Here is a 25,652-nt window from a genome sequence, read left to right on the forward strand (position 1 = left end):
ATATATCATTTAAATATGAAAATATTATACAAGTGAATGTAAATGTTTTTATATACTATGTAAATACATAAGAGTTTATTGGTAAATATGTAAATCCCTCTTTATTATTTTATTTTTATAAACTTTGATAATTTTGTAGTTATTTATTTAAATTATTAGTAAATATTAAGCTATAAATTATATATTTAAAATAATTAATATATCTATGAATTTATATAGTTAAGATATAATTGATGATAAATCTTAAAATATTATTAGTATTATATTTTAATTGTGTTATTAATTTAATCTTAACATTTTATGATGATATTATTTTCGAAAAAATAGTTACTTTGATGTTTTTCATTCATATCTTTGATTTTGTTTTAATTAACTTAATAGTAATGTTTATAATATTTTTTTGATAAATAATAAATAATAAATGATTATTAAGTTTATTATTAATTTAATATTTAAGATAAATGCGTATATTGGATCTCTTTAAATGGAAGGCAAAAAGATATATCTAGCATCAAGATTCAAAACTCAACATAAATCTGGAGTTAGATTTTGATGGATATCCATGATTATGGGTATCAGGTGATCTTTTGATTAATATCTGATGTTGCGGGTTAGTGAGCTTCAACAAAAGGCCATGACAAACGTTAAAGATTTGAATGCTAGATTGCTAGTGAATTTCAACTAGTTTAAGATGTCGAGTGATATTGGTTATTGAACATCTGGCATTGTGAGCGAATGAGCATTGGCAAAAAGTGATCAGTAATGTATGGAGTTGGGTATTACTTAATTTTGGGAGTTCATTGTTGGCAAATTTCAGATAACTCGAAATATTAGTCAACGTATCTTTGGTGTTGTGAGTCATAGTAATGTATGGAGTTGGGTATTACTTCATTTTGGGAGTTGATTGTTGGCAAATTTCAGATAACTCCAAATATTAGTCAACGTATCTTTGGTGTTGTGAGTCAACAGTTGTTTGGCTTTGGTGTACATCATACAATTATGCATGTTAAGTTGTATTAATTTATTCATGTTTAGTTTCGTGACTTAAAATAGATTATCAAATATTGAGAGTTGAACCATATGAGAGTTGAAGGGAAAAAAGAGATGATACCATGGTGTTTTTTCTTATATTTGAGTTTTCATATGAAAAGAAAATGACAGTGTTCTCACAATGTGTGATAAATAGAACTTATTTGAACTCGTTTAAAATGCTTACAGAAATGAGGCTCCTCAAGGTTAGCTACGCTTGATGAAATCTCTAAAAAACACTTGATTATTGAAGATATACTTGTATTTTAATTTGTTTACGTTAACATTTCAAGCCAATGTCAAACAAATTGAACCGAATACGAACATAAATTTTACGAACAAATTTGAGTACTTCTTTTCTTTTCTTTCCTGAACAAGGTAGTTATGCCTAAATTTTCATAAAGGGAATTTTTTGTAATATTGTCTTAGATAAATAACATGTCTTGTTATTTAACTAATTGTTGTTTTGTCATTTGTAAATTCAAACTTGATTATCAAATGATTAGCTTGAATTTACAATTTTTTTTTGACATTTTTATAGACATTATTTTATTCTTATTTTACTTTCTTTTTCTTTATTCATAGGAAATGAGTGAGAAAAAACACAAATTTCTTACAGTTGCACCTTTTAAATGTACGTGGAATGAAGGTTTAAAATTTAGGGAGGCGGGACGTGGATGTATTAAATTTGAGGCTTTTGCTCAAAATGATGTCACCTTGGTGTTTAGAGAGCAAATTGGTAGCCCTAATTACCATTACAAGATGGATAATAGCCCCCACTATACTGTCATATTGGGCAGTAATCGTAATCGTAGGTTGAAGATCGAAGCAAATAATAATACTATGGTTGACATTGTTGGTGTAGGCTTATGTTGTTCATCGTCATTTCAGAGCTATTGGATCAGTATATATGATGGACTTATCTGTATCGGCGAAGGGAAGTATCCATTCCAGAACACAATTGTTCAATGGCTTGATTCGAAACCTATTTGCAGTGTTCAATATGTTGGATTAAGCAGTTGGGACAAGCATGTAGGGTATCGAAATATTGTTATATTGCCGGTGAATCAACATCACCGTAATCTCTTGGGCCAAATAGACTACGACGAGTATGAAGCAGAGAATGACACGGAGTTTGAGATTCTTAATATCAATAATGATGAGCATGGTAAACTGGAACTTCTGTATTTTTTGGAGAGTTGGGATTTTTCTGATTTAATGTTTATTGTTGGCGTTGAAAGAAAAATTGTTCCTGCGCATAAAGTTATTTTGAATGTATATGGTGATTTCTCTTCCGATACTTCTAGTGAGAATATCATTAGCCTAACTGCAACAACATATCCAGTTCTACATGCATTTTTGGAATATATTTATTCTGGTCGAACTAAGGTGAGTAAAATGGCCAGTTTACTCTTTTGTACAGTAAAGCGATAAAGTAGTTCCATGACTGTTTACATGGGGCCATTTTAGTTCCAGAGTTTATACATGTGTCAAATTATTCCCCAAACTTTAAATTAAAGCTGAACTAGTCCTCAATGGGGGGCAATTTCAGCACATATTAAAAGAGTTTGGGGACTGAATTGGCACTTTTATAGACTGTGGGACTAAAATTGACTATTTTGACACTTTTCTCCTTTTTTTTGAAATATTACTTTTTCATGTAATAAATTTCATTTTCTTATGTTATTATTTAGGTTGTGGAGTCACAACTCGGTTCCTTGCGGAATCTGGGCGTGCAGTTTCATGTGATGTCATTGATTGAGCAGTGCGATGAAATTTTGGATCATTTTAAGACTAAAAAGAAATCCTTTGATTCTGGCAAGCAAGTAGAAATATTGAATAATAGTTGTGCAGTTCAACCATGTGGCATCTTCCCATATGGAGAGACTGCTGCAGTTGGTAAGCTTAAGCAATTCCTTGCAAGTGGTGAGCATAGCGATGTAAACATTTATGTTGAAGGATATGGTCTTGTTACTCGGTCGCACAAATTGATTCTTAGTTTGTGGAGTGCTCCATTTGCAAAGGTTTGTATGCTTTCCTCATTAATTTTTATTTTAATACAGTTTATTATCGAACCGCGGTGCTTTTCTTATGGGGCATCTGTATACATTATTTACATGTATAACATCTAAAATTTTTTACATTTATACCACCCAAACCTTTTATATCACATAAAAAAAACCACCATTTTGGCTTTTAAAAAGTGTAAAACACTTTTTTTTTTATGCATAGGTGAGATGGCATATATATGTAAAAATTGATGTTTAGGTGTTAGATATGTATTTACGTTATGATTTTGGGCTATTTAATTAAATGCCCCTTTTTATTTGTCTGCTCTATACTGTTTTTTTAATTCTTATATGAAATATATCTTCAATGTTCTCAGCGCCTAATGTAGAATGCAATTGACTTTGCCCAATCCTATTATATATGTGCTCGCTCTTATTTTTTATTGAAATCCATTATGTGCCCTCACTTATGTTTTTTAGAATCTAGATGTTCACAGGTGGAATGGTTGAGAGTAAATCCACAAATGTTACGTTTAGTGATGTGTCTTCAGAAGCTTTTTTAGCCATGCTGCACTTCATGTACAGTGGGGAACTTGAGATCGAAAAGGATAAGGTTGACTCTTTGTTAATCCCATTAATTTTGCTAGCCGACCAATTTGACATCACATTCCTCCAACGAGAATGCTGTAAACGCCTTTTGGAATGTATATCCGAGGTACTTCAGTTTTTTTGCTTGTTAGCTAATGCAATTCGTTATGTATAGTTTTCGTATAATTTACTCTTCATTTTTTGAATGTTTTTTTTTTTTGTAAGTTTGGAGAAGTAGAAGAGAAACAAGGTAACATTTGTTTATTCATTGACAGTATTTTAAATAATTGAATTTATTAAATTTGAACTTTTGTAGTGTCTCTTTAAAATTATGATTTAATTAGCAGCTTTGCAACATGTGTCATTCATATCTATCATTCTTTTGAGGCATGTGTGGCTAGTACACGAGTCTAAGATTGGTTTAGGTTTATGACACAAACGGGCTCATTACAATATATTTTTCGCTTTATGCCCTTGTCCTTGGGTTTATATCCTGAAAGCTGGTGGATCACGAGCACATTACTATTCATGTTCTTTGCTTGTGTTTGCTATATCACAGCATGTTCCGATAGTATAACTTTGTGCTTCTCTGACAGGAAGGTCTTGTCGAAGGCTTAGCACTTCTGGATGTGTGCGTTGAGTTCGATAAAAAGGGGGGCATTACATACATAGCACACAATTGTTTTTTATTTACATATATAACACCTAAACTTCCATATTTACGTACATAACACTCAAATCTTTGACATCACATCAATAATAGCACTATCACTAATCTTTTAAAAGTGAAATACACATTTTCATGCATATATTTTTAACTTCAAGTTGTTGTAAATGTATTTATCAAACTTTAGGTGTTAGAAAATGCATAAGAATTGTGCGGTATGTAAGTAAATTTTCCTACAAGGAAAAAGATGATAGCTTCAATAATATGCTACATTTTAACTTTATTCTCTTAATTTTTGACTGTAACTTAAAATTTCTATTTTCATTCAAGAATTTTCATCAACTGTGAGGATTTGCTCGAGCAGCCATATTCAACTTATTCAAAACCATGGTGGGTTGGGGACCAAGGGAATGTATATCATCTTTCAATCATGAGTTTTATCATAATTATGTGCACATTTTTGACACATTTAAGTTGGTGATTGAGGATTTGCAAATGGGCCCCTTAGAATAAGTATATCCAAGGTGAAGAATACAAATATATTAATACATTTCATGTGCATGTATATGCAGGGTTGGTGTTGTCCTCCTGGAAGAAGATCATCCATCAAACTTAGTTGTATTTTGTAAATTCTATGGACAAAGGCCTCTGAAGATTTTGAAGAAGTTGCTAAGTGTCTTAAACTCTAACATCTCACAATTTGTTGCAGGATACAATCTGCCCCATTTTAGTTGCAATTGCATCACTTCTTTCTTGTAAAGTGGTTGAAGAAACATGCAAGAGGGAATTTTCGATGCACTTTGATTATTGCACGACTGTGAGCACGGACTTTGTCACATTAGATGAGACTATTTTCAAGGACATCCTTCAGGTAAATTTCTATGTTGCATAAATTTATTTGCATGTGAAACTTATATGTCAGGCTTTTTTACAAGAAAACTTTTATTGCTTGGATATATAACAATTTCGATGTAAAGATATTTAAGATAAGGCTAAAATATAATGATGCAGAAGCTAGAGTTTTATTTCAGTTCATATGTCTTGGTTTATGTGTTTTAATTTGTTGTTGTGTCTATGTTTTATGATGACATAGCTGTAATTTGGAGAGTCTAGCCTTTATAAATAGCAACTGTTTTGTGTGGGCTGGGGATGGAGAATTTTTGATTGGTTTTAATAATATTTTCTTTATTCTATCGGGTTAAGAAGTCTGTTCATTATTCTGGAGTGGCGCCCAAGTAATGATCAAATATATTTTTTTTTTCAGTTAATGCATTTTTATCTTCCTAAGGATTTTTCTGTTCAGCTTCTCTCTTTTTCTTGAATTTTTGAAACTGCAGATTTCAGTTATGCCTTGTTATGGTATCATATAGATTAGAAGTATCATATATTTAATTGATATTCCAATCTTATATTTACCAAGTAATATTGTACAATTATTGAGGTTTTTATCCTTGGAAAGTTACGTATCTGTTTGATTAGGATTTTTTTCGAAGATTCTGATATTGGTATGCTGAGACAAATCATATATTTGCTGCTCATCCAAGTCACAAAAATCCATTTGAAAGTAGTATGGTGTCAAAATAATTGTTTACATGGGGCCATTGTAGTTCTACGGTCTATATAAGTGTCAAATCAGTTCCCAGTCTCTTTAAATTAGGGCTGAAGTAAGCTTCGTTGGTAACTATTTCAGCTCATATTGAATATTGAAGAGTTTGGGAACTAAATTGACATTTTTTAAAAATTTGGAACTAAAAGGACCCACTATAAAGAGTTGAGGGACTATTTTGTGATTTTTTTTTTTGATTTGAAAGACTATTGAGTGATATTATGATTGCCAGTCTTGATTATTTCTAGGCCAAACCTTCATTATCTTGTTTGTTTGCGATCAATCAAAAGGCTTATATTTTTTTCTTTTTCTATGGAAGAATTTTTATTTATTACTTTACCTTGCATTTAATTTGATCATGATTAACCATATGAGTCTAAGATAATGATAATTTCTTCTGAGAAGATTTGCTCTTAAGAAACATCTGATGATTTTAGTAATGTGCTTTTCAGCATGTAGATATGACTGTAACATCTGAAGAGAGGGTTCTTGACGCAATTTTAATGTGGTCCATGCAAGCCTCTAAAAATTGTGGTTGGCTTCTAGTGGATGAATTTTTGAACTCTTTGACACCAGAGCAGCTATTTGGAGAGAGGCTTTTATCATTAGACAATCTATTGCCACTTGTAAGGTTCCCTTTGATGCCATCCCATTTACTTGAGAAGGTAGTTGTTCTCTCGTATACATTTCGGTATTAGCTTCTTATGTTTAGAAGCTTAAACTATTTTTCTGAAATTTACCTATGATTTTTCTTAAATAATTTTGCAGTTAGAGAAGAGCAGATTATGCAAGCATATTTTAATATTCAGCCAACTTGTATGTAGCCTTATCTTGTTATAAAGTCCTCTACCCTTCTTTATATTCTGGCTCACTTTCCTCTAATAGTTTCTTTGACGAGAAAGTTGTCAAATCTCCCGACTCTTTACAGGGGTTCAGTTGAGTCCTCGAATTTATAAAAGTGTCCATTTAGTCCTTAGAGTTTTATAATATGGGTTGAAACAGTCCCCAGTAAGGACTATTTTAGCCCCAATAAAATAATCTAGGGACCAATCTAACAAATTTATAAAATTCGGGATTTAAATGATCCTATTTAAATAGTTAGTGGACTAATTTGGCACTTCTCTCTTTCTTTGACGCACTATCCGATAAGCATCGTTTCAAATGATACGGCAGGTGAAAGAAGCTGTTCAGTATTCCTGTGTGGGATCAAAATTGCTGGGAGAAGATCAAAAGTGAGACATATTTGGAACCCATTATGCAATTATTTAAAGAAGTTTTCTCTCTTTTGAAATACTGTAAACCATTAACATGGATGAATCCTTGTAGTGTAAGATCTCAGCATAGGCGCTCAAGCTTCAAAGAGCTCCAATTTATATGTGATGGTGATAATAATGGAGTTTTATATTTTTCTGGGACATCATATGGCGAACATCAATGGATGAATCCTGTTCTAGCCAAGGTAAAATATTTGGTTTCACGATATTATTGAAATTTATTCGAAATATTTTTTTATTCAATTATTTTTCATAATTTTCAGAAAATTACAGTAACATCAAGTAGCCCTACCTGCAGATACACTGATCCAAAGGCATTAGTATCAAGAGCTTACAAGGTATGACTTTTATGGTCTCTTAAAAATATTATCAGAGTATATTGAGCAATATTGTGAAGCACACTTTGTGCTCGGGAACAAACAGCCTACATCTTTTGCTGGACCTCGGATTGAAGATGGTCGAAGCTGTACGTGGTGGATGGTTGATATTGGCCATGGTCACCAGGTTATTATTTTGAGCCTTAAAATTCTCTCTCTCCACACCCACACCCACACCCACACCCACACCCACACACCTACTCATTTCATTTTGTTCAAAACAACATTATGCAAATATTTTTTGTTGCTCAAATTGCACTAAGCATCATGTATGAGATTTTAAGATTATCATTGGCATTCAAAACAAACAATGTTATCAATTTTAAGATATTTTTTATGGTATTAATGGCACAATAATGTTGATTTATATCTAGCAGTCAATTAATCATTAGTAGAATGACTTTGTCTAAGACCATATGACCAACTAAGTACATGTAGATTTCTAAGTTTATATCCTAAATTGAATGAGTCTATTAAGCTTACTTATAATAATAAAAAACGAAGGCTTATAAGCTCTCAAAATGAGTTTTCAGAATCATATTCCTAATTAATGTTCTATCAAATTTGATTTTTCTTCTTATTGTCTCTCATCTTTAAAAGAATAAATCACCCTTTGTTTGGACAACCAATTTAAGATTTTAATCTTGAAGCATGGCTGGTTGATTTCTTTGTTAATTGGTTTTATTCACAGCTTTTTATAAGGAATTTGAAATATGAATATGAGCATCATACATTCCTTCAACTTATTTTTTAGGGAAATTTACATACATACCACACAATTTTTGTGTATTTACATATCTAATACCTAAAGTTTGATCTTTACACTTTTAACGCCTTGATGTCATAAACCTATGTATGAGAAGGTGCATTTCACTTTTAAAAAGATAGTGCTGATGGTATTTTTATGTGATGTGAAAGATTTGAGTGATATGCATGTACATACGAGAGTTTAGGTGATGGATACGTAAATACCTAAGAATGTTTGGTATGTATGTAAATGCCCAATTTTTTTTATCATCTCTTTGGTATCTTATTAACAATGTTTTTGCTATAAAATGCTACATGAACATGATTGTTGTTTGTAGCTACAGCCAAGGAACTTACCCATTTAATTTGCTTCTATTAACAGCTTATGTGCAACTATTACACCTTCAGGCATGATGGCTCCACAAATTTTCCACGCTCATGGGCCTTCCAGGTACTCCCTTTTGATTATACACTTTTAAACTTATTATTATTCTTATGTAGGACAAAAATATCAAATAAATGACTTTTTGTGTTGATTTAAATATTTTCTTATTAACTTTTGAAATAATACTTAGTATCATATTTAATTAATTAAATATATTTTAAACTTTAATCATTTAAAATTGAGCATAATGATAAAAGATTTGTGAGAGTAAGCACTCATATTCATATATGCAAAATAGGAGATTTACATGCTACCAAACAATTTATATGTACATACGTTCTAATGCCAGAACTTTAATACTTGAATCCTTAATTTCAAATAAAAAAATAAAAAAACATCAGCATTTTTTTTTTTCAAGTGAAATGCACATTTTCATGTAGAAACCCTGATGCGATTGTGACAGTAAAATTGGGTTTTTTTTTTTTAATGCAATATGAAAGGTTTGGGTGGTATAAAAGTAGAAAAAGTAAAGTTGAGATGTTAGTATGTAAATACATAGGCCACCTTATCTAATGCATGAAAGTTGTATTTCACTTGAAAGATTTTGGGTGACATAAAACTAAAAAATAAGAAAAAAAAGTGAAGTTGAGGTGTTAGATATGTAAATTCACAGGAAGTGGGTGGTATGTGTGTAAATAGGGCTGTCAAAACGGCTCGTTGTTCGCGCATGTTTAGGTATCAGCGGATGCATCTCAGTGTGCAACAGACGTGCTTTGGAGGTCTCTCATAACAAGTAATCCTTCACTTGGAAAACTTGCTACTATATTCAATTAAAAAACTAGCGTCTTTTTTTCAATGATTTTTGACGCCCATGGAGACTTTCATTTCATAGAAGAATCTTAAAGAACTTTAGAGCTCAAATTTGCAATTGAAACTAATGATTTCCATCAACTATCATTGTTATATGATTATTAGTATCTATTTGTCGACGTTTGACTATCGTCACCAAATAGTCAGCCTATTTTCCATCATCCGACCTCTATCATTCAACCATCACTACCTAACCACTATTGCCCAAACATTATTCTCTAACCATGCAAATTGTCAGACTTACCACCATCACCCAACAAATATCAATTGATCATCATTATTATCTTTTGATTATTTCTAATTTACCACAATTACAAGAGACCAAACTTCAATGCATTACTTTATAATCTCATATTCTCCAATTGAGAATAAGATAAGAACTTTGTAATTTTATTAATAAATTAGTTCATTTCATATGGGCCAGGCCCCACGTTTTCTTTTTTATTTTCAAATTTTTGACATAAAAATTATAGTGCCTCTCCTCAATTTTAACAATTTTTGTGCAAATCTAAAAGATATAAAATACATATATATGCAATCTTTTTTGAAGCATATACATTTCATAGTACAACAAATGAAAATGACAACAAATAAGTGCAAATGCATATATATTTCATAGTTTAACATCCTCTATTTTAAGCATAATATGCAATTTTTTTTTTTTCCAATAATAACAAGAGTTGGCAACATGTTATTAAAATAAGCTCATTCGCAATACAATTCCCAAAATTTAAACTAATCATATATATAACCCTAACATTCAAATTCTCCATACCTGCTAGGGATATATGTCAAGAATGTCTTAGGGGTGCCCTTGAAAAGGTCCTCATGAAACCTTATTGGTAGTAACCTTGGCTTAGACAACTTCTGGAAAAAAAAAACAAAATAAAATAAAATAAATAAATAAAAACTTGATATGAATACACAATCAAGTACAATATAATTAAATGAATTGTATTTTAATTTTTTTGGTTTACTTGGTTTGTTATAAACTCACATAATTCTTATTTCATATTTGTTTTAATGAAAACTTAGGTGTTTGCTAATCATTAGCAATGAGCTTCAGGGTCGCGAGCACAAAGGGGTTATGTTGAAGTGCACTTTCAGGACAATTTTGCAAGTGAAGAACTAAAACTTATTTGTACCTTACATTTATTTTACTTTGTACAGAACTTCCTAAAAATAAGAATGTAGGATTCCAAATGCATTAATACTTTAAACAATCGTCCCCTAAACAATTTATTATTGGGGTATTTATATGCACACCACTCAATTTTTATTTAATTACATATATATCGTCTAAACTTCAATTTTACATATATGTCACCTTACCTGTGCACAAAAGATGTATTTCAGTATTTCAACTTTTAAAAGTTGAAAATAGTGGTCTTTTTTATGTGATGAAAGATTTGGGGTGGCATAAATGTCAAAATTAAAGTCTAGGTGTTTGTCGGTCAACTTTTTCGATTGATAGATTTAAAAAAATGAATTTGAAAATAAATTTTGAAATTTAATTTAATATAATAGATATATTTTTGGTTTTGAAGGTAGTATGTTTTAATTTTCGAAAAAAAAAAAAAATGAGACCGAATGGATCTCATTAGCCAATAATTTGCATAATCGTGTCTGACACCCTGAATACTACACATTTCAAGAGAAAAGTGTAGACCCCGATAATAGGCCCAATCCTGCAAACTAAGAGATTTGTGACATCCATTTGGTCTGCGAACCTTTTATATATGACCGACAAATTCCCCTATTTAATACAAAGATTAAATAGGGTTTATTTTACCTGAGTTCCAAGTTCCCTATAGAGGCAAGCCCCTATTATGATGTATTGAGAATTGATATACATACTAAAGAGGAATGAGTTAGAACAAATTAACTCAAATTATTATTGAGGTTAATGGGTACAAGCAAGTGTGCTTGAGAAGTATTTTTCAAAAACTACATGCAAGTACTATTTGAAAAAAATTAAGAAATTGTAAATTAAATTGAGAAAATAAAGTATTTTTTGAAGTCAACAAATGAGCTGCATGCATTTAAGGTTTGTTGAGTTGCATGCATTTAAGATGCATTAAATTTTATTTTTTATAAGTTTTTTGTAAGTTTTTGTAAAATGAGATTTCAAATGCATAAAAATTTACTTCATTTTACTTCTAATTTGAATAAGTGTTTAAAAAAGATGAAATTTTTATTGAAAAGAAAACATTTTGAACTTATTTTAGCTGTGCTTTACATAATTCATTTAAGATTGTGGGTCTGTTTTAAAAGACAAAAATATTGCATCAGAACTTCGCACATATCAGAACTCTGCACGTAAAATTACGTGTGGAGTCCAATGAAATAAGACACGTGGAGGCGACAGACAAAAAAAAATCGGTCTCATAACAGGGGAATATTTCCCGTGTGTTATTTCGTGTTATTCAAATGTTATTGTATGTTATTTATGTGTTATTGTTCTGAAAATATTTCACAATAACACCTGAATAACACACGAGGAATATTTCTGTGTTATTGGACGGATTTTATTTTATTTGACGTGATTTCATTGGATTTCACAAGTAACTCTACGTGCAAAGTCCTAATGAAATATTTTCTTCTAAAAGACGTTGTGAATGGCCTCAATCCTTACAAAAATACTAAAAAAAAGAAATAAACAAATCTTTTAACGAGACACCCAAACAAAAAAAACATTTTAGATTATTAGCACTAATATCTTAAAAGGAGAAGATTGACACTCACTCAATTCCTGTATTTTACATAAACTTCAAATTATATATATATGTATGTATGTATATATATGTATACACCTATCCTATACATAAAAGATTTATCATGTATCTCACTTTTTAAGTCAAATAATTATAATTTTTATGTGATATGAAAAAATTGATTGGTGCATATGTAAAAAAAATGAAGTGTTGTCTATATAAATATATAAGAACTGGGTGGTCTCTATGTAAATGTCCCTCTTATTTTTGTTAATGTTCCTATAAGAAAATTTCCGACATAAAAAATTGCAGGAATAAATTGATCAATTAACTACAAAAATAAAACAGTGTATTTTTTTCTATGACAGACTAATTTACCTGAATGTCCGATTACAAGTAGGAAATTGCAACTTTGCTAATATCTTCATATGTAAGATAAAATAGTACATTTAAACGCACTTTTTATGTACATGGGTAAGGTGACATATATGTAAAAAATGAAATTTAGATGTTAGATATGTAAATACATAGGAATTGAGTGGTATGCATGCAAATCTTCCAATAAATTAATGCAAACTAACCAAAAATTATAATGACATCATCAAAAAATATATCCAAACAAGCCTGAATTTTGATGCAATTTTGGAATTGATAGCTTTAAAATTAAATTCAAGAGCACCATATTTCAACAACTTCTTGGCCAAATTCAATTTCTTTGTGAGACAAACCTAATGTCATTAACAAAGTTCTGATGCAGGTCCAAATAAACATAAAAGTGTATATTTAAAGCTCCAAAAACTATAGCAAAATTAACTGAAAACAGTCCCCAAAACATCATTTAATTGTCCTCCAAATAGCATTAAAACAACAAGTAAAGCTCTCCAAAATCAGCATTTAAATGGTCATTGGAATCTCACAATATTTGCATTTAAGTGCTTGAAACATGAAACCAACAATGAAGCATTTAAAATCAACAATAACATATAATCGAAATAGTGTTTATGGTTCTCCAAAATCAGTAAGAGTGTATGGTCAAAGCAGCGTTTATAGTTCTCCAAAGATCGATGTCAAACATATGAATATACAATAATAATTCGATGGAATGCAGTAAACATTTGCCACTAGTTGCACTTAGTTGTATTAATATGACTAGAATCATTTTTTTTTTCATGTTATATTTGTCCAGTCAAAGTTAATCACAAAAAAAAAAACTTCTTAAGTTACATAATTTAGAACAAAACTTTTCTAGAATGAAGAACCATATCACACTTCAATAGAAGAGCAGATAAAATTATCTTATGCTGAGAAAGAAGAAGTGATTGATTCAGGGTATATGGTGTACACTCAATAATCAATAACACAGATTTTCTTTTATTATTGAAAAAAAAAAAAAAAAAATTTAAATGAAAAGGGAGTTCAAGAAACATACCTGCAACTGTGTAGAGATTTTAGTTGGAAGGCCTTACACACAGCGATCCCGTGGCTAACTCTAATCCCGAGTGTCAAACAAGAAACGCGACGAGGGTATCGGGCACGGGTAGGAGAGCCGACGGGAGAGGCGAAGCAGGTGAGTGTTTCAGTGCAGATGGGAGTTCGCAAGAGAGGAAGCGAAGCAGGTGAGGAAGAAGATCGCGATTCGCGAAGTTGTAGAGGCGAGAGTTTGGTCGCCTGGGGCGAGCAGGACTTATAGATCGGAGCTTCTTCAGCGTGAGGAAGAGGGAGGCGATCGGGGGTCTTCGGCGGAAGAGAAGAGATCGCGCGAGAGGGAGGTGAGGCAATTGAAGGTCTCGGTAAGTGGTGAAGATGAATCGTACCGAGAGGAAGGCGAGACTTTCGAACGGGAGTCGATGCTTCTCTGTGAAGACGAAGAGGAGAGCTGCGGGTTTCGGGTCGTGGAAGAATAGGGAGAAGGCGAGTGCGGGAGGCGTCGAGCGGGGTCTGCGGGATTCCTCGGCACAGCAAGGAATCGAGCGAGGGAGATGAGCAGGAGCGATCGTGCGGGCAAGGAGACGAGTCGAGCAGCGTCGTTTTTTTTTTGTTCGAAAAAAATAACAAAATAAAATAAAATAAATAAAAAAACTTGATATGAATACACAATCAAGTACAATATAAATAAATGAATTGTATTTTAATTTTTTTGGTTTACTTGGTTTGTTATAAACTCACATAATTCTTATTTCATATTTGTTTTAATGAAAACTTAGGTGTTTGCTAATCATTAGCAATGAGCTTCGAGCACAAAGGGAGGGTCGCGAGCACAAAGGGGTTATGAGAGCGAGAGTTTCAAAGAGCGAAATTTGAAGTGCACTTTCAGGACAATTTTGCAAGTGAAGAACTAAAATTTATTTGTACCTTACATTTATTTTACTTTGTACAGAACTACTTTGTACAGAACTTCCTAAAAATAAGAATGTAAGATTCCAAATGCATTAATACTTCAAACAATCATCCCCTAAACAATTTATTATTGGGGTATTTATATGCACACCACTCAATTTTTATTTATTTACACATTTAACGTCTAAACTTCAATTTTACATATATGCCACCTTACCTGTGCACAAAAGATGTATTTCAGTATTTCACCTTTTAAAAGTTGAAAATAGTGGTATTTTTTATGTGATATGAAAGATTTGGGGTGGTATAAATGTCAAAATCAAAGTCTAGGTGTTACATATGTAAATGCATAAGAATTGGATTTTATGTAAGTCCTCTTTACTTTATAATTAGCTTCTGTCTACACATTTGCTGCAAGTGTGCTTCTTTGAACTCTTTCATCATTATGCAGCAAAGCTTCCCTTCTATTTACTTTTTGATTGATTGGCTTAGGATTAGTTCCTTTTTATTTCTTACTAGTGACAATCTTTTATTCTTTTAGGCTCTCACCTAGCATATTTCTTTGTTTTCTCTGACTTGTTTGGTATACTGGGAGGTGAAAGTTTTTGGAAGGCGCCACTCGCGGTCTTTTTAAAGTTTTTTGATCAGTCCATATCCTACTTTTTTTTATCATCAAGTTTTGCTACCAAGTACTTCTATAAAACTGCAATGAACCACCATGATGTGTTTTGTTCTGTATCAATTAAATAATGCTCTTCTTTATTACTGTTAATTTTGATACTATACTAGGCCCTAAAACTCAGGAGTGCCCATATTGGCATTGATTGCTTCACTTGCTAGAAGCCATAAGATCAAAAGGCATGATTGTCCATTGATTGCTATAGGTCGTTACATGAAATAGGGGTGTCAAATTGAGTTCATGGGTAGAGTTTGGGCCTAACATGAACTCGAAACTCTTTGACCCAAACCGGACCTAAATATTAAACAAGTCAAAAAATCTAGCCTGAACTTGAACCCGACCTACTTACAATCTAATTGACCCAAAAATGACCAACGTAACACATTTAAGATATGCATAACAACCATTTGAGTCAAATTTGGGTCATATTTAAGTCAAGTTCGGGTCAAATTTGAGGCTATCTCAGATTAATGGGTGAAATTTGAGTAAATTTCAGGTTGGCAGATTAATTTGGGTCAAATTCAGGTTAGCAACTCAATCCAAACCCGAATCGAAAACTAAATTGCATTGGAATTTTCAACCCAAATCTCGCACGAAAATTAATCAAGTCAACCCATACTCAAATCTCTCAAGTTAGGCTCAAGTCGAGCTGATTTGTCGGGTCAAATTTTGACACTCCTACATTAAAATGGGAACATGTCCGGCGGATCAACTGGTAGAGTTGTTTTCAACTACTTATTATTGTCATAGTAACTTAACAAAATTCCCTAGACCATGATTTACGAATAAAAAATTCATAGACTACCATCACAACACTATCAGTCACTAAAGGTTGCCAAAAGACAATTTAACATAGCTCATGAAAATAAGGTTATCTTTATTGCTCATATATTAGTTGTTCCCACGTTGCTCGTTGGACACCCATAATATAGGATTCTAAGTAAATTTGGGATGAGGTTCCCCAGTGGTTCTTACTCTTAAGATAAACTAGTGAACATGAGGTTGCTTACACCCTTTTTAATTGATTTACTCTGAGAATAAAATATAAACCAATTCATAGGAGGTTTAATTAATCATGAAAAGTGATCAAATCTATGTATGAACCACCATTAGGTTGAGTGCGATATATTAATTTTCTATATATTATAATTTGGTTGTTGAATCCATTTGTCCATTAATTCTTCTAATCTCAAAATTTAAATAAAATTAAATCATAGAAGTTGTACGCTAAACATGATGCTAATTAAATGAAGCAATTTTTAAAATCATTTTAAAAAATAAAGTAATCCCATTCATAAATTTCTAAATTGAATAACAATAAAACAAGTCCTCTAAATAATTAAAAAATATCTCAATATACCTGTTAAATGTCATGTATTGAGTTTAGTATTATTACAATTAAAAATTAACGGTAAATTAGATTGATTTTTGGTTTAAGTTGAGCTACAGTTATCAATAAGTTGATTTAAGATTATGCATGTTAAAAAATTTGTGGCGGTAGAATAAGCGGTTTACGTCTTTCGTTTATACAAAGATTTACCATACACAAATAAAAAGAACTTTAAAAAAAGTCAAAATTTTTATATAAAAAACAAGGAAAAAAATGTGGATCGTGTCCCAAATGAAATAATTTATTATACATATGACGTAACAAAAACACATACTTTCTCACATTTATAATTTATTAATTATATCCCATTATATAGTTTAGAAAAGAATCCAAATAATTCCCCAACTATTTGTTGATACCGAAGGTAACCTAAACCACAGCTTAGAAGCGACAAATTTTATTGTTGAAATTTAAAAGCAAGCACAATGACATCTCCTTACCAACAAGGTTACGAAGATACGAAGCAAAAACACATAAACACTAAGACAAAATGACACATAAACAGTAAGAAAAATAATAAATGCAAAAATAGAATCAACATAAAGTAGAAACAGTCCTGGAATGTGATGAAACCGGTGTGATAGCCTCGAAAGGCTGTTAGAAATCCGCCGAGGTGAGCCTAGGGAGAGATGGATGACTGCTAGTGACACCTAAGGAGGCGACAATTCTAGAGGCTAACAATCGAGGGTGTTGTAGTAGGTTAGCCATGCTGGAGGTAATGCTGGAAGAATCCTGGAGGGTGATCGCCTGCTGTGGAGTGACAGGGCCGTGCGACCGAGGAAGGGGGAAGCGCAAGAGGATGGTGTGGTAGCCTGATCGAAGTTGGCGGCCCATCGGTGTCGCTGGAGAGAGCCGGGAGACTGTACAACCTGCTGGGCAGAGTTGGGAGGGCGGCAAGAGGGCGACGCCTTGGGGATTTTCTTTGTTGCATCGTAGGGAAAAATATCAAGCAGCGGTTTCACATTGCTCAAGCTAAATTTTCCTACAATAGATCAACAAGCCAGACCACAGGACACACCATTTGAAATTGTGTACGACAGCAACCTGATCACACCCTTGAGTTGGTCCCACTTGTACCCCTCGCAGAGATCAACGAGGATGCTACGGAAAGTGTCTATCAAACTTAGCAACTCCACGAGAAAGTTGGGAAAGCAATTTCTAAGCAGAATAACAAATATAAAACACAAACAAACGGGTCCAAAAAATATGACTGTATGACTGAAAAAAAAAGAACGATTTCCTGTAAGAGAATACAACTAAGACAACATTTCAAAAAGGCGACCTCGTGTGGATATGACTGAAAAAAAAGAACGATTTCCTGTAAGAGAATACAACTAACTCAAGCCCAGAGTCGATGAACATTTCCGCATTAAAAAAAAAATGAACGACAACGCATGCAAAATTGACCTGTCAGAAGATTCCAAGATTTTAGCAACATCCAAAGTTGCAGATCTCACTCAATATTATGAGGAACCATTTGTCGAAGCTCCTTTAACCCCGGGGATTGACGTGAGGCCGGTCACGCTCCTCACCCGGAAGTGGCAATTGAACCGGTCCTGCTAGATTGGGACCGGTTCAATTACCACTTAAGGCTCGCGATTCCTCTCGACTCCTATTCCGCGATCAATTCCTTCCTGGCCCTAGTCTTTTGCCTCCTCCTAGGAGTTGCAACAAACCTCTTCATTTCCTACAATTTCCTCCCCTTCCTTTCTTAGATCTTACCATTGCTAGTTTCTAGTCTTCTCTCTATTTATGTGTTTTTACTTAGGCAATAGACACTAGTTCTTTTTCTGATTTTCGGTGTTCTTCCTGGTGTTCCCTCTTCGGGGGTTGCACCCTTTGGCGAATGGGGCTACGACTGTATCTCGCCTCAAGTGGTGTGTATCCCCACTCTACCCCTCCTCCCAGCGTCGCCCTTTAACGCCGACCTCCTAACTCTGTCCGACAGGTAGTCCAACCTCCCAGCTCTCTCCTGGGGCACCGACGGGCCACCCACTCTTTACAGGTTGTCATGCCATCCTCCTGTGTTTCCCCCTTCCTCAGCCGCACCTCCTCGTCACTCAACAGCAGGCGGCCGCCATCCAGGATCCTTCTAGAGCCACCTCCAGTTCGGGCTAACATGTTCCTGTTTCCTCGGTTGTCAGCCTCCAGGATTGCCATCTTCTTAGGCGTCGAACAGCAGTCGTCCGTCCCTCCCTAGGCTGACCTCGACAGATTTCCAGCAGCCTTCCGGGGCTATCGCACCGGTTTTGTCACATTTTAGGATTGTTTCTACTTCATGATGAGTATATTTCATGTTTACTATTTTTCTTACTGTGTATGTGACGTTTCGTCTTACTGTTTCTGTGTTCTTTCTTGCTCTCTACGTTTCCTTGTTGGTAAGTAGGCATCATTGTACTCGTTTTTGCATTTCAGCAATAAAATTTATGGTGTTTGAGTCGTGGTTTTGGTTATCTCTGGCATCAAAATAATTCCCCGACTATTTGCAGAGAATTATAATGGTCTCAAAGCACGTAAAAGGCTCATTTAGCCCCCATATTATTTTAATAGGGACTAAAACACCCTGTGGACACCCTAAATGGGGACAAATAATCCAGCCAGGAACCATTTTGATATCTATTTAAATAATCTGGCAATTAATTTAACCTTTTACATAGTTTGAGACTATTTTAACCCTCTATAAATGGTTGAAGAATCATTTTGTTCATTTTCTCTCATATGAGTATTACAAGTTGAGCAATAAGTAGTATGCTTACAGAAAATAATACTAGTTTTAGGCTGCTGATTGATCAAGTGAGCGCTTTAGATCCATTTAGTATGCTTACAGAAAATAATACTAGTTTTATGCTGCTGATTGATCAAGTGAGCGCTTTAGATCCATTTCAACTTGGTGAATTGTCCATTGCATTCCCTCCAGTTTCTGTAAATTAACAAAGCAATTGGTATCAAGAGAAAGTAGAATTGATTAAAAGATACTTGAGAGTAAAAGTATACCTTCACAATATCATTGTACTGTCTGGCAATTGAGTCAAAGTATGGATCTACGCCTTGATATTCCCTTAGACGTGTAACCTGACGAGGAGTAAATAAAAAACTGAGGAACAACAAGCAAACTGCCAATGAACAATAGTACAACGCAGGGCTGATAATTATGCTTAGAGTTCAGAAAGGCTTGAATTTTAATCAAATCGAAATTGAAATCAAGCTTTTAATTCCAAGATTGATGGTTCGAAATTAGTTCATTTCAACCCATGCTTATCTTAGAGCTCATACATACATATAACTCGAAACTGTTTACTTTTGACTTGGGTCCAAATAAAAATCGTTAGGAAGATTTACATAAAGACAACTTAATTCCCATGTATTACATATGTAACACCAAAACTTCATTTTTTACAAGCATGCCACTTTACCTATGCATGAGAAGTGTATTTCTCTTCTTAAAAGTTAAAATGTTGATATTTTTTATACGATATAAAAGATTTGGGTGTTACAAAACTATAAATGTAAAAATGTAAAGTTTAGGTCTTAGATGAATAAATACATAGGAATTGGGATGTATGTACGTAAATGCCCTGGATTACTTAAACTAACTTTACAGGCTGCATGAAATGAAAACTGAGCTAATGGGAACTGTGTTGAAGAAAGAACGGTAGTGCATAAACTCTAAATGAGAATAGTTCGCTGCATTCATAGGACTGATCAAATGACAATAAATTCGTATCTTCTATTGGTAGGATATAGTTCATTCAATAATACAGCATGAAATAAAAATTTAATTAATTTCATAAAATGGCACAAAAATGGCCCCAAAGCCAACATTTTAGAATGACAACTCCTTTAATTTTCCTCTTAAGTGAAGATTCAAAGAACGAGCTATTTTCATATGACTCAGAAAATGCATTAAATCTTCAAAGAACAAAGTTATCATGTAAAGCAACCATACCGCTTTATTATAAGCAACGGATGCTTCCTCAGTTGCCTCTACGAGATACTTTCTGCATGGGAGGGAGAAAATGAGGCCTGAATTTAATAATCTTTTCAAACTGATGATGATGAAAATTACAGTCAGATTACCGAATCCTGTGAAGAGCAGGCACAGACTCCTTTGTATAAGTATCGCGCAAAAGAAGATGCTCCAGAACCCTGCAAAAATTTACAGTAAAAAAATTTTAAAAATACTTGAGAATTTATGTAAGAAAACAAAAGTTCCATTAGAATAGAATTGCATTTAAAAAATAATTGAATAAGGGAAGCGTCAGCTGATGACAATGATACATCTAAACAGATGATACAAACCGCTAACCTCAATTTGGCATTCATTGTTTGGCATCTTTTGCAAAGCCAATTTTTCCTCAATTCATCCTATTTCATGGAAAAAATGAGAAACAAGGATTAGAAATGCAAAAACAAGACGAGATTTAATGCCATTGGAAAATTAGAACGCAAATAAATCACTTGAAATATTCAAAGAAACAAACAAGCTAAAAGACTTACAAATTCGTGTTGATGCTGCAATTTTAGGTCCATAACAAACTTAATAAGCACCTCTAGTATTTGTTCTATGACCTGGTTATATCAAGGGAAAAAAAAAGAACACCAAAAAAGATTGAAAAAGCATGAACTAAAGAAAAAATCAGAGAATAAGTGAGACATCGGAAGTGAAAATAATGAACAAAAGATTATTTCCAGAATATACATTGAAGTGCTCTGCAAACTTTCTATCCATCGAGTAAAGATCCTCTAATAAAAGCGCCTCTTCCCTTTCAATCTCTTCAATGATTAACTTAACCCTGAACACCAAACCAAAAAGTGAGAAACTAAACATGGTAAGAAGGAGAATCATAAAGACAATAACAAGTGCATGTGAATGTAAAGCTAATCAACAATTATCTGATATAAAATAACAGTTGGTACATTTCTTATAAGGTTGAAACTATCAATACATATATATATGAATTCCAACCTCCAAATGTATTTTCTTGTAAAAACAAATGACTGTTGAATAAGAATTATATTGTAATCTAAACACTGATTGCTTGTTCTTATGGACTAATGAATTTCGGGTCTTCTGCTAGAAAGTAGGATTTTGTACTAGAGTAGGTCTGTAAGGTTCATTGTATGTGAAAAGAGAACTTCAAATGTGATTGAAGTTATACTTTGTCGCAGTTTTTTCTTACCTAATCTAACTAGGATTTGGTACAAACAAATAACAGTTTTCTGAGTTACATAGAAAAAAAAAAAGAGTAAAATCACAAGGGAGATCCTAAGATGAAATACCAGAGCCTATCAAACATCTGAGAACAAGTGTCACATGCCCAAGTCGATGCCGCCATAAAAGAGCAAGAAAGCAAAATTACAGGACGTGAAATCCTAAGAGGAAATATTAAATCAACTTAAGGGACAATTAATCCAGAAACCTACAGAGCCACAAAAATAGAAGTCTCCCCAATAACATGACATGTAGAAATAGACATGTAGGAAAAAGATTTTAAGAATATTTACATACATTCCACTAAATTCTTATGAATTTACATAGAAAACACCTAAACTTCCATTTTTACACACATACCTTAACTATGCTTGAAAATGTTTTTTTCATTTTTTTAAAGTTAAAACTGTAGTATTCTCTACGCGACTTGAAATATTTGGGTGGCGTAAATGCAAAAAACAAAGTCTAGGTGTTAGATATCTAAATACATAAGAATTGAGTGGTATATATGCAAAAGCAACTATATTTTATCATATGTGGGTCTCTTTTCCTCCTCAATCTGCCTTGGATCCTCTAAGAAAAGAAAAAAAGTAAACTGCTCCAAGGGACAAGTATTCAAGATGTTGGATTTTCTTTTTATTATGCCCTATTCTTGAACATCCATTCTCCTGATTCCTCTTTTTATCAACACTCGTAATTTTCAGAATGTCGTAAATCCAATGTCAACATTTTTAGCGCTCTTGTAGCGACATAATAGGAATAAAGAGAAAATTAGCTTGGTGATAATGATGAGAGTTAGCTATTTATAAAACACGAGGTAAGACAATTGACTACCGAAAAAGACTACTACAACAACAAATCTTTTACCAAATGCAATTCAACAAGAATAAAGCTAAATTAGACAACACAACACAGCTCTTGATAAAAGAGCAAGAAGTTCATGCTGTTACATGCAGGATGTGCGTGATAAATGTGAAGCCAACAATGTAGGCCATAACTGCCAGCAGAATTGCAGAACCCAAAGATATTCAAGTAAATGGAGGTAGGGAGAATAGGGAGATATTGACCCTTGTTCCTAAGGAACAACATAAGAGGCCTCATGTTAAGGCTCGTGATGACATCAGTTCAATGCAAGATAAAGGATCCTTATCCTATGCAATAATCATGCCCCCATCAACATGGCCATTCATCGTTAAAAAACACACATAACTACCACTTCAAATGTTTAATATTCTTTAGTGGGATCCATTAAAGGTTTTATTGAATAAATCGAACATTTCACCAATTTCGAAACCATGACGGCCCCATATGTAATGTCAGTTGTGGCCAAGTGTTAAGCCTTGCCACGTGCTTCACTAGTTTTCAAGTTCTGCTCAGAGAGCAGCACTTTTCTTACAAGGAGTTTCATAGGCGACTTCTTTTCCAATTGTCAAAAGCATCAGAGCTATCAAAGTCCATCAAGTGATTCAAAGTTTTGCACAATGAGCACCACTTCTTACAAGGAATTTCATAGGCAACTTCTTTTCTGGTTGCCAAAAGCATCGGACCTATCAAAATCCATTTTTGTCTCGATCAAGGTGAAAGAAAATCTCTTCAGGCCACACATACATATGTGCATACATACATACATACATACATACATATTTATATTTATATACATATATTATTTTTAAACCTTAAAAATCAACTTAATGTATGCTCTGGAGGCAATGAACCGTTCCTCATTGCCCATACATGATCAAATAGCAAGTTTCATTTTAGTGTGTTGCATCTCGCCATGCAGATGACACTGAGGGTGTGCACTGGCCACTCCATGGTGAGCAATATTTTGTGTCATTGACATGCAAGACCAAATTTAATAAAATGATGTTAGAGATGTTAGACCCAAACCACTACATCAGAAAAGTAGCACTGATCCATGGTTTGAGTGATGATTGTTTCACATTTGTTGTTGCTAGAAACATTGTTTGAGTATTATTGAAGGCAAAAAAGTATATCAATGTTGAGGAGTTCAACAAGAGATTCGAGGCTCCCATCTCTATAACAAATTCGGAGACAACGAAGAAAGGAGATAAGGTGTGCGGAATGATTGCCGTTCATGAGCATTACAATTCTAAACACAAAGAATTTTCTCAATGGAGATGCTTGAACTATCATGCACTTTTATCATATAATTTCAATCATTCTTAACTATAAGTAGGGAGCTATTAATGAGTACATAAAGTGACCTAGAAAAATTTAAGCCCAACCTGAAGGAGTGATTCCAATAAATTTTGTTATCATCACAATGATTGAGTAAAAAAAATGAAAATTGCCACAATATAAAGGCCCTATCAAAAGAAGAGAGATGGTTAAAGAAATTCCTAGCAAAAGTACATCAAGGCCAAAAAAAAAAAAATTTCATTGACAAACACCCATCCTAGTGTGGAGCTTCCAAAAATTTGAGTATACAATGAATCCAAAAACTTGAAATGTGTAATCCAAAATCTCAAACCTATTATTGTTCTATAGATGATGAAATGCATCGCAAACTAATATCTTCAACAGCGTGATGGTCATCAAGACAGTGATAAAAAAGTTCACGTCTTGTCCCACCAACTTTGGTTAGATCGTTCAACATTTAATTCCCTTATAGCTTGAAGTGGCTAGACATTGACCAAAGAATCTTCGCAAATGAAGGGTCAATGGTTGGCTTCACTGCAGAGTTTAAATATCCTAAGTGCATCATTACTCTCACAATTTTATGGGTTGATAATCGATGTTATCAGTTGATTTCATAGTCCTTGAAGCATAATTACCTTATAATGTCATTATTAGATCACTTTTGAGCAGCCACGGTATCAACAAAATTCCCAGCTTTGAAATGAATGGTGATGGTTTGAAGGGCCTAACTCAATCTAAAATGTGTCATCTCAGCATAATGCAAACCCAACCATCAAGTTTACTAAATACAACCAAGAAAAACCGCAAAGGCAATCCATCGATGATCTAGCCAAATTCTTGCATCTAAGGGTGATGATCCTCCTCGACATTTCTAAGTCAGTTCCCTATTACAAGGTAATGACTAAGCCAAACTACTTACATTTTTTAAAAGGTAATGCTATTTTCAAAGTGAGGCTGTGCTCTATATTTGTAACAAAAAGTGTGTGTTGACCTCATTTTTCGTGAGGTCTAGTATTTCTCGTAGGAGTTAGGATCTAGCCTTAACGGTCTTCCTGCGACTATCTTAGAACCTTAGAGTGGTGCCCGCCTCGTTTTTAGTTCGACCTATTTCCGTCCTCTTTTGGAGTTTCGAGTGTGTGGTATCGACCTCTAGCACTTAGAAGGATGAAACAGACATGAGGAAACCCAAAAGGGATTCCTGTAGGACCTTTCTGAGCCTTAGGGTGGCCTTTGCACAATTCGCACTCCCGCGCGCACCGAAGCTTCGCAATTCGGAGAGTCGCTGACGCCGATAGCCGCCATTCCGCACTCCCGCGCGCACAAACTTCGCAATTCGGAGAGTCGATGCCTCTGATAGCCGCAATTCGCATCGCTTGCACTGTTATTTGTCGAGGGCTCCAATAAACCTTTTGAGACGATCGATCGCGGGTCGAAATTATGTGAAATTTGAATTTCGACGCGTTTTTGACTCGATTGTCGACGACGTCGTCCGAGCGATCCCAGATGACAAAACAGACTACACCTGCGCGTCCAGAACGTCGATTTTTCCTAGGGAGGACACCCATTTTGTCGCGTCGCCGCGCGCGAGTAAATCGTGTTTTGATT

General features: G+C 33.7%; 2 protein-coding genes across 2 annotated transcripts in view; one reads left to right on the forward strand and one right to left on the reverse strand.

Annotated features, from left to right (window-relative positions):
- Nucleotides 1–7,634, forward strand: part of LOC110022107 (BTB/POZ domain-containing protein At2g30600) — an 8,666-nt gene extending 1,032 nt beyond the window's left edge. Inside the window, exons 2-11 of the mRNA XM_020720906.1 lie at nucleotides 1,615–2,418; nucleotides 2,724–3,053; nucleotides 3,526–3,753; nucleotides 5,003–5,164; nucleotides 6,352–6,564; nucleotides 6,668–6,715; nucleotides 7,073–7,131; nucleotides 7,226–7,358; nucleotides 7,472–7,511; nucleotides 7,597–7,634. Of these exons, the coding sequence (XP_020576565.1) occupies nucleotides 1,618–2,418; nucleotides 2,724–3,053; nucleotides 3,526–3,753; nucleotides 5,003–5,164; nucleotides 6,352–6,564; nucleotides 6,668–6,715; nucleotides 7,073–7,131; nucleotides 7,226–7,358; nucleotides 7,472–7,480 (1,983 nt within the window). The 5' untranslated portion in view covers nucleotides 1,615–1,617 and the 3' untranslated portion in view covers nucleotides 7,481–7,511; nucleotides 7,597–7,634. The remainder of the gene's footprint in view (nucleotides 1–1,614; nucleotides 2,419–2,723; nucleotides 3,054–3,525; nucleotides 3,754–5,002; nucleotides 5,165–6,351; nucleotides 6,565–6,667; nucleotides 6,716–7,072; nucleotides 7,132–7,225; nucleotides 7,359–7,471; nucleotides 7,512–7,596) is intronic.
- A 2,518-nt stretch (nucleotides 7,635–10,152) lies between these two features.
- LOC110022125 (AUGMIN subunit 4) overlaps nucleotides 10,153–25,652 on the reverse strand; it is a gene marked incomplete in the record, with an annotated part of 27,394 nt that continues 11,894 nt past the window's right edge. The window contains 8 exon segments of the mRNA XM_020720930.1: nucleotides 10,153–10,419; nucleotides 19,498–19,592; nucleotides 19,667–19,744; nucleotides 20,619–20,670; nucleotides 20,750–20,818; nucleotides 20,979–21,037; nucleotides 21,170–21,241; nucleotides 21,372–21,465. Coding sequence (XP_020576589.1) covers nucleotides 19,515–19,592; nucleotides 19,667–19,744; nucleotides 20,619–20,670; nucleotides 20,750–20,818; nucleotides 20,979–21,037; nucleotides 21,170–21,241; nucleotides 21,372–21,465 — 502 coding nt within the window.

This window comes from Phalaenopsis equestris, unplaced genomic scaffold (assembly GCF_001263595.1).
Source record: "Phalaenopsis equestris unplaced genomic scaffold, ASM126359v1 Scaffold000167, whole genome shotgun sequence".
NCBI classification, from domain to species: domain Eukaryota; kingdom Viridiplantae; phylum Streptophyta; class Magnoliopsida; order Asparagales; family Orchidaceae; genus Phalaenopsis; species Phalaenopsis equestris.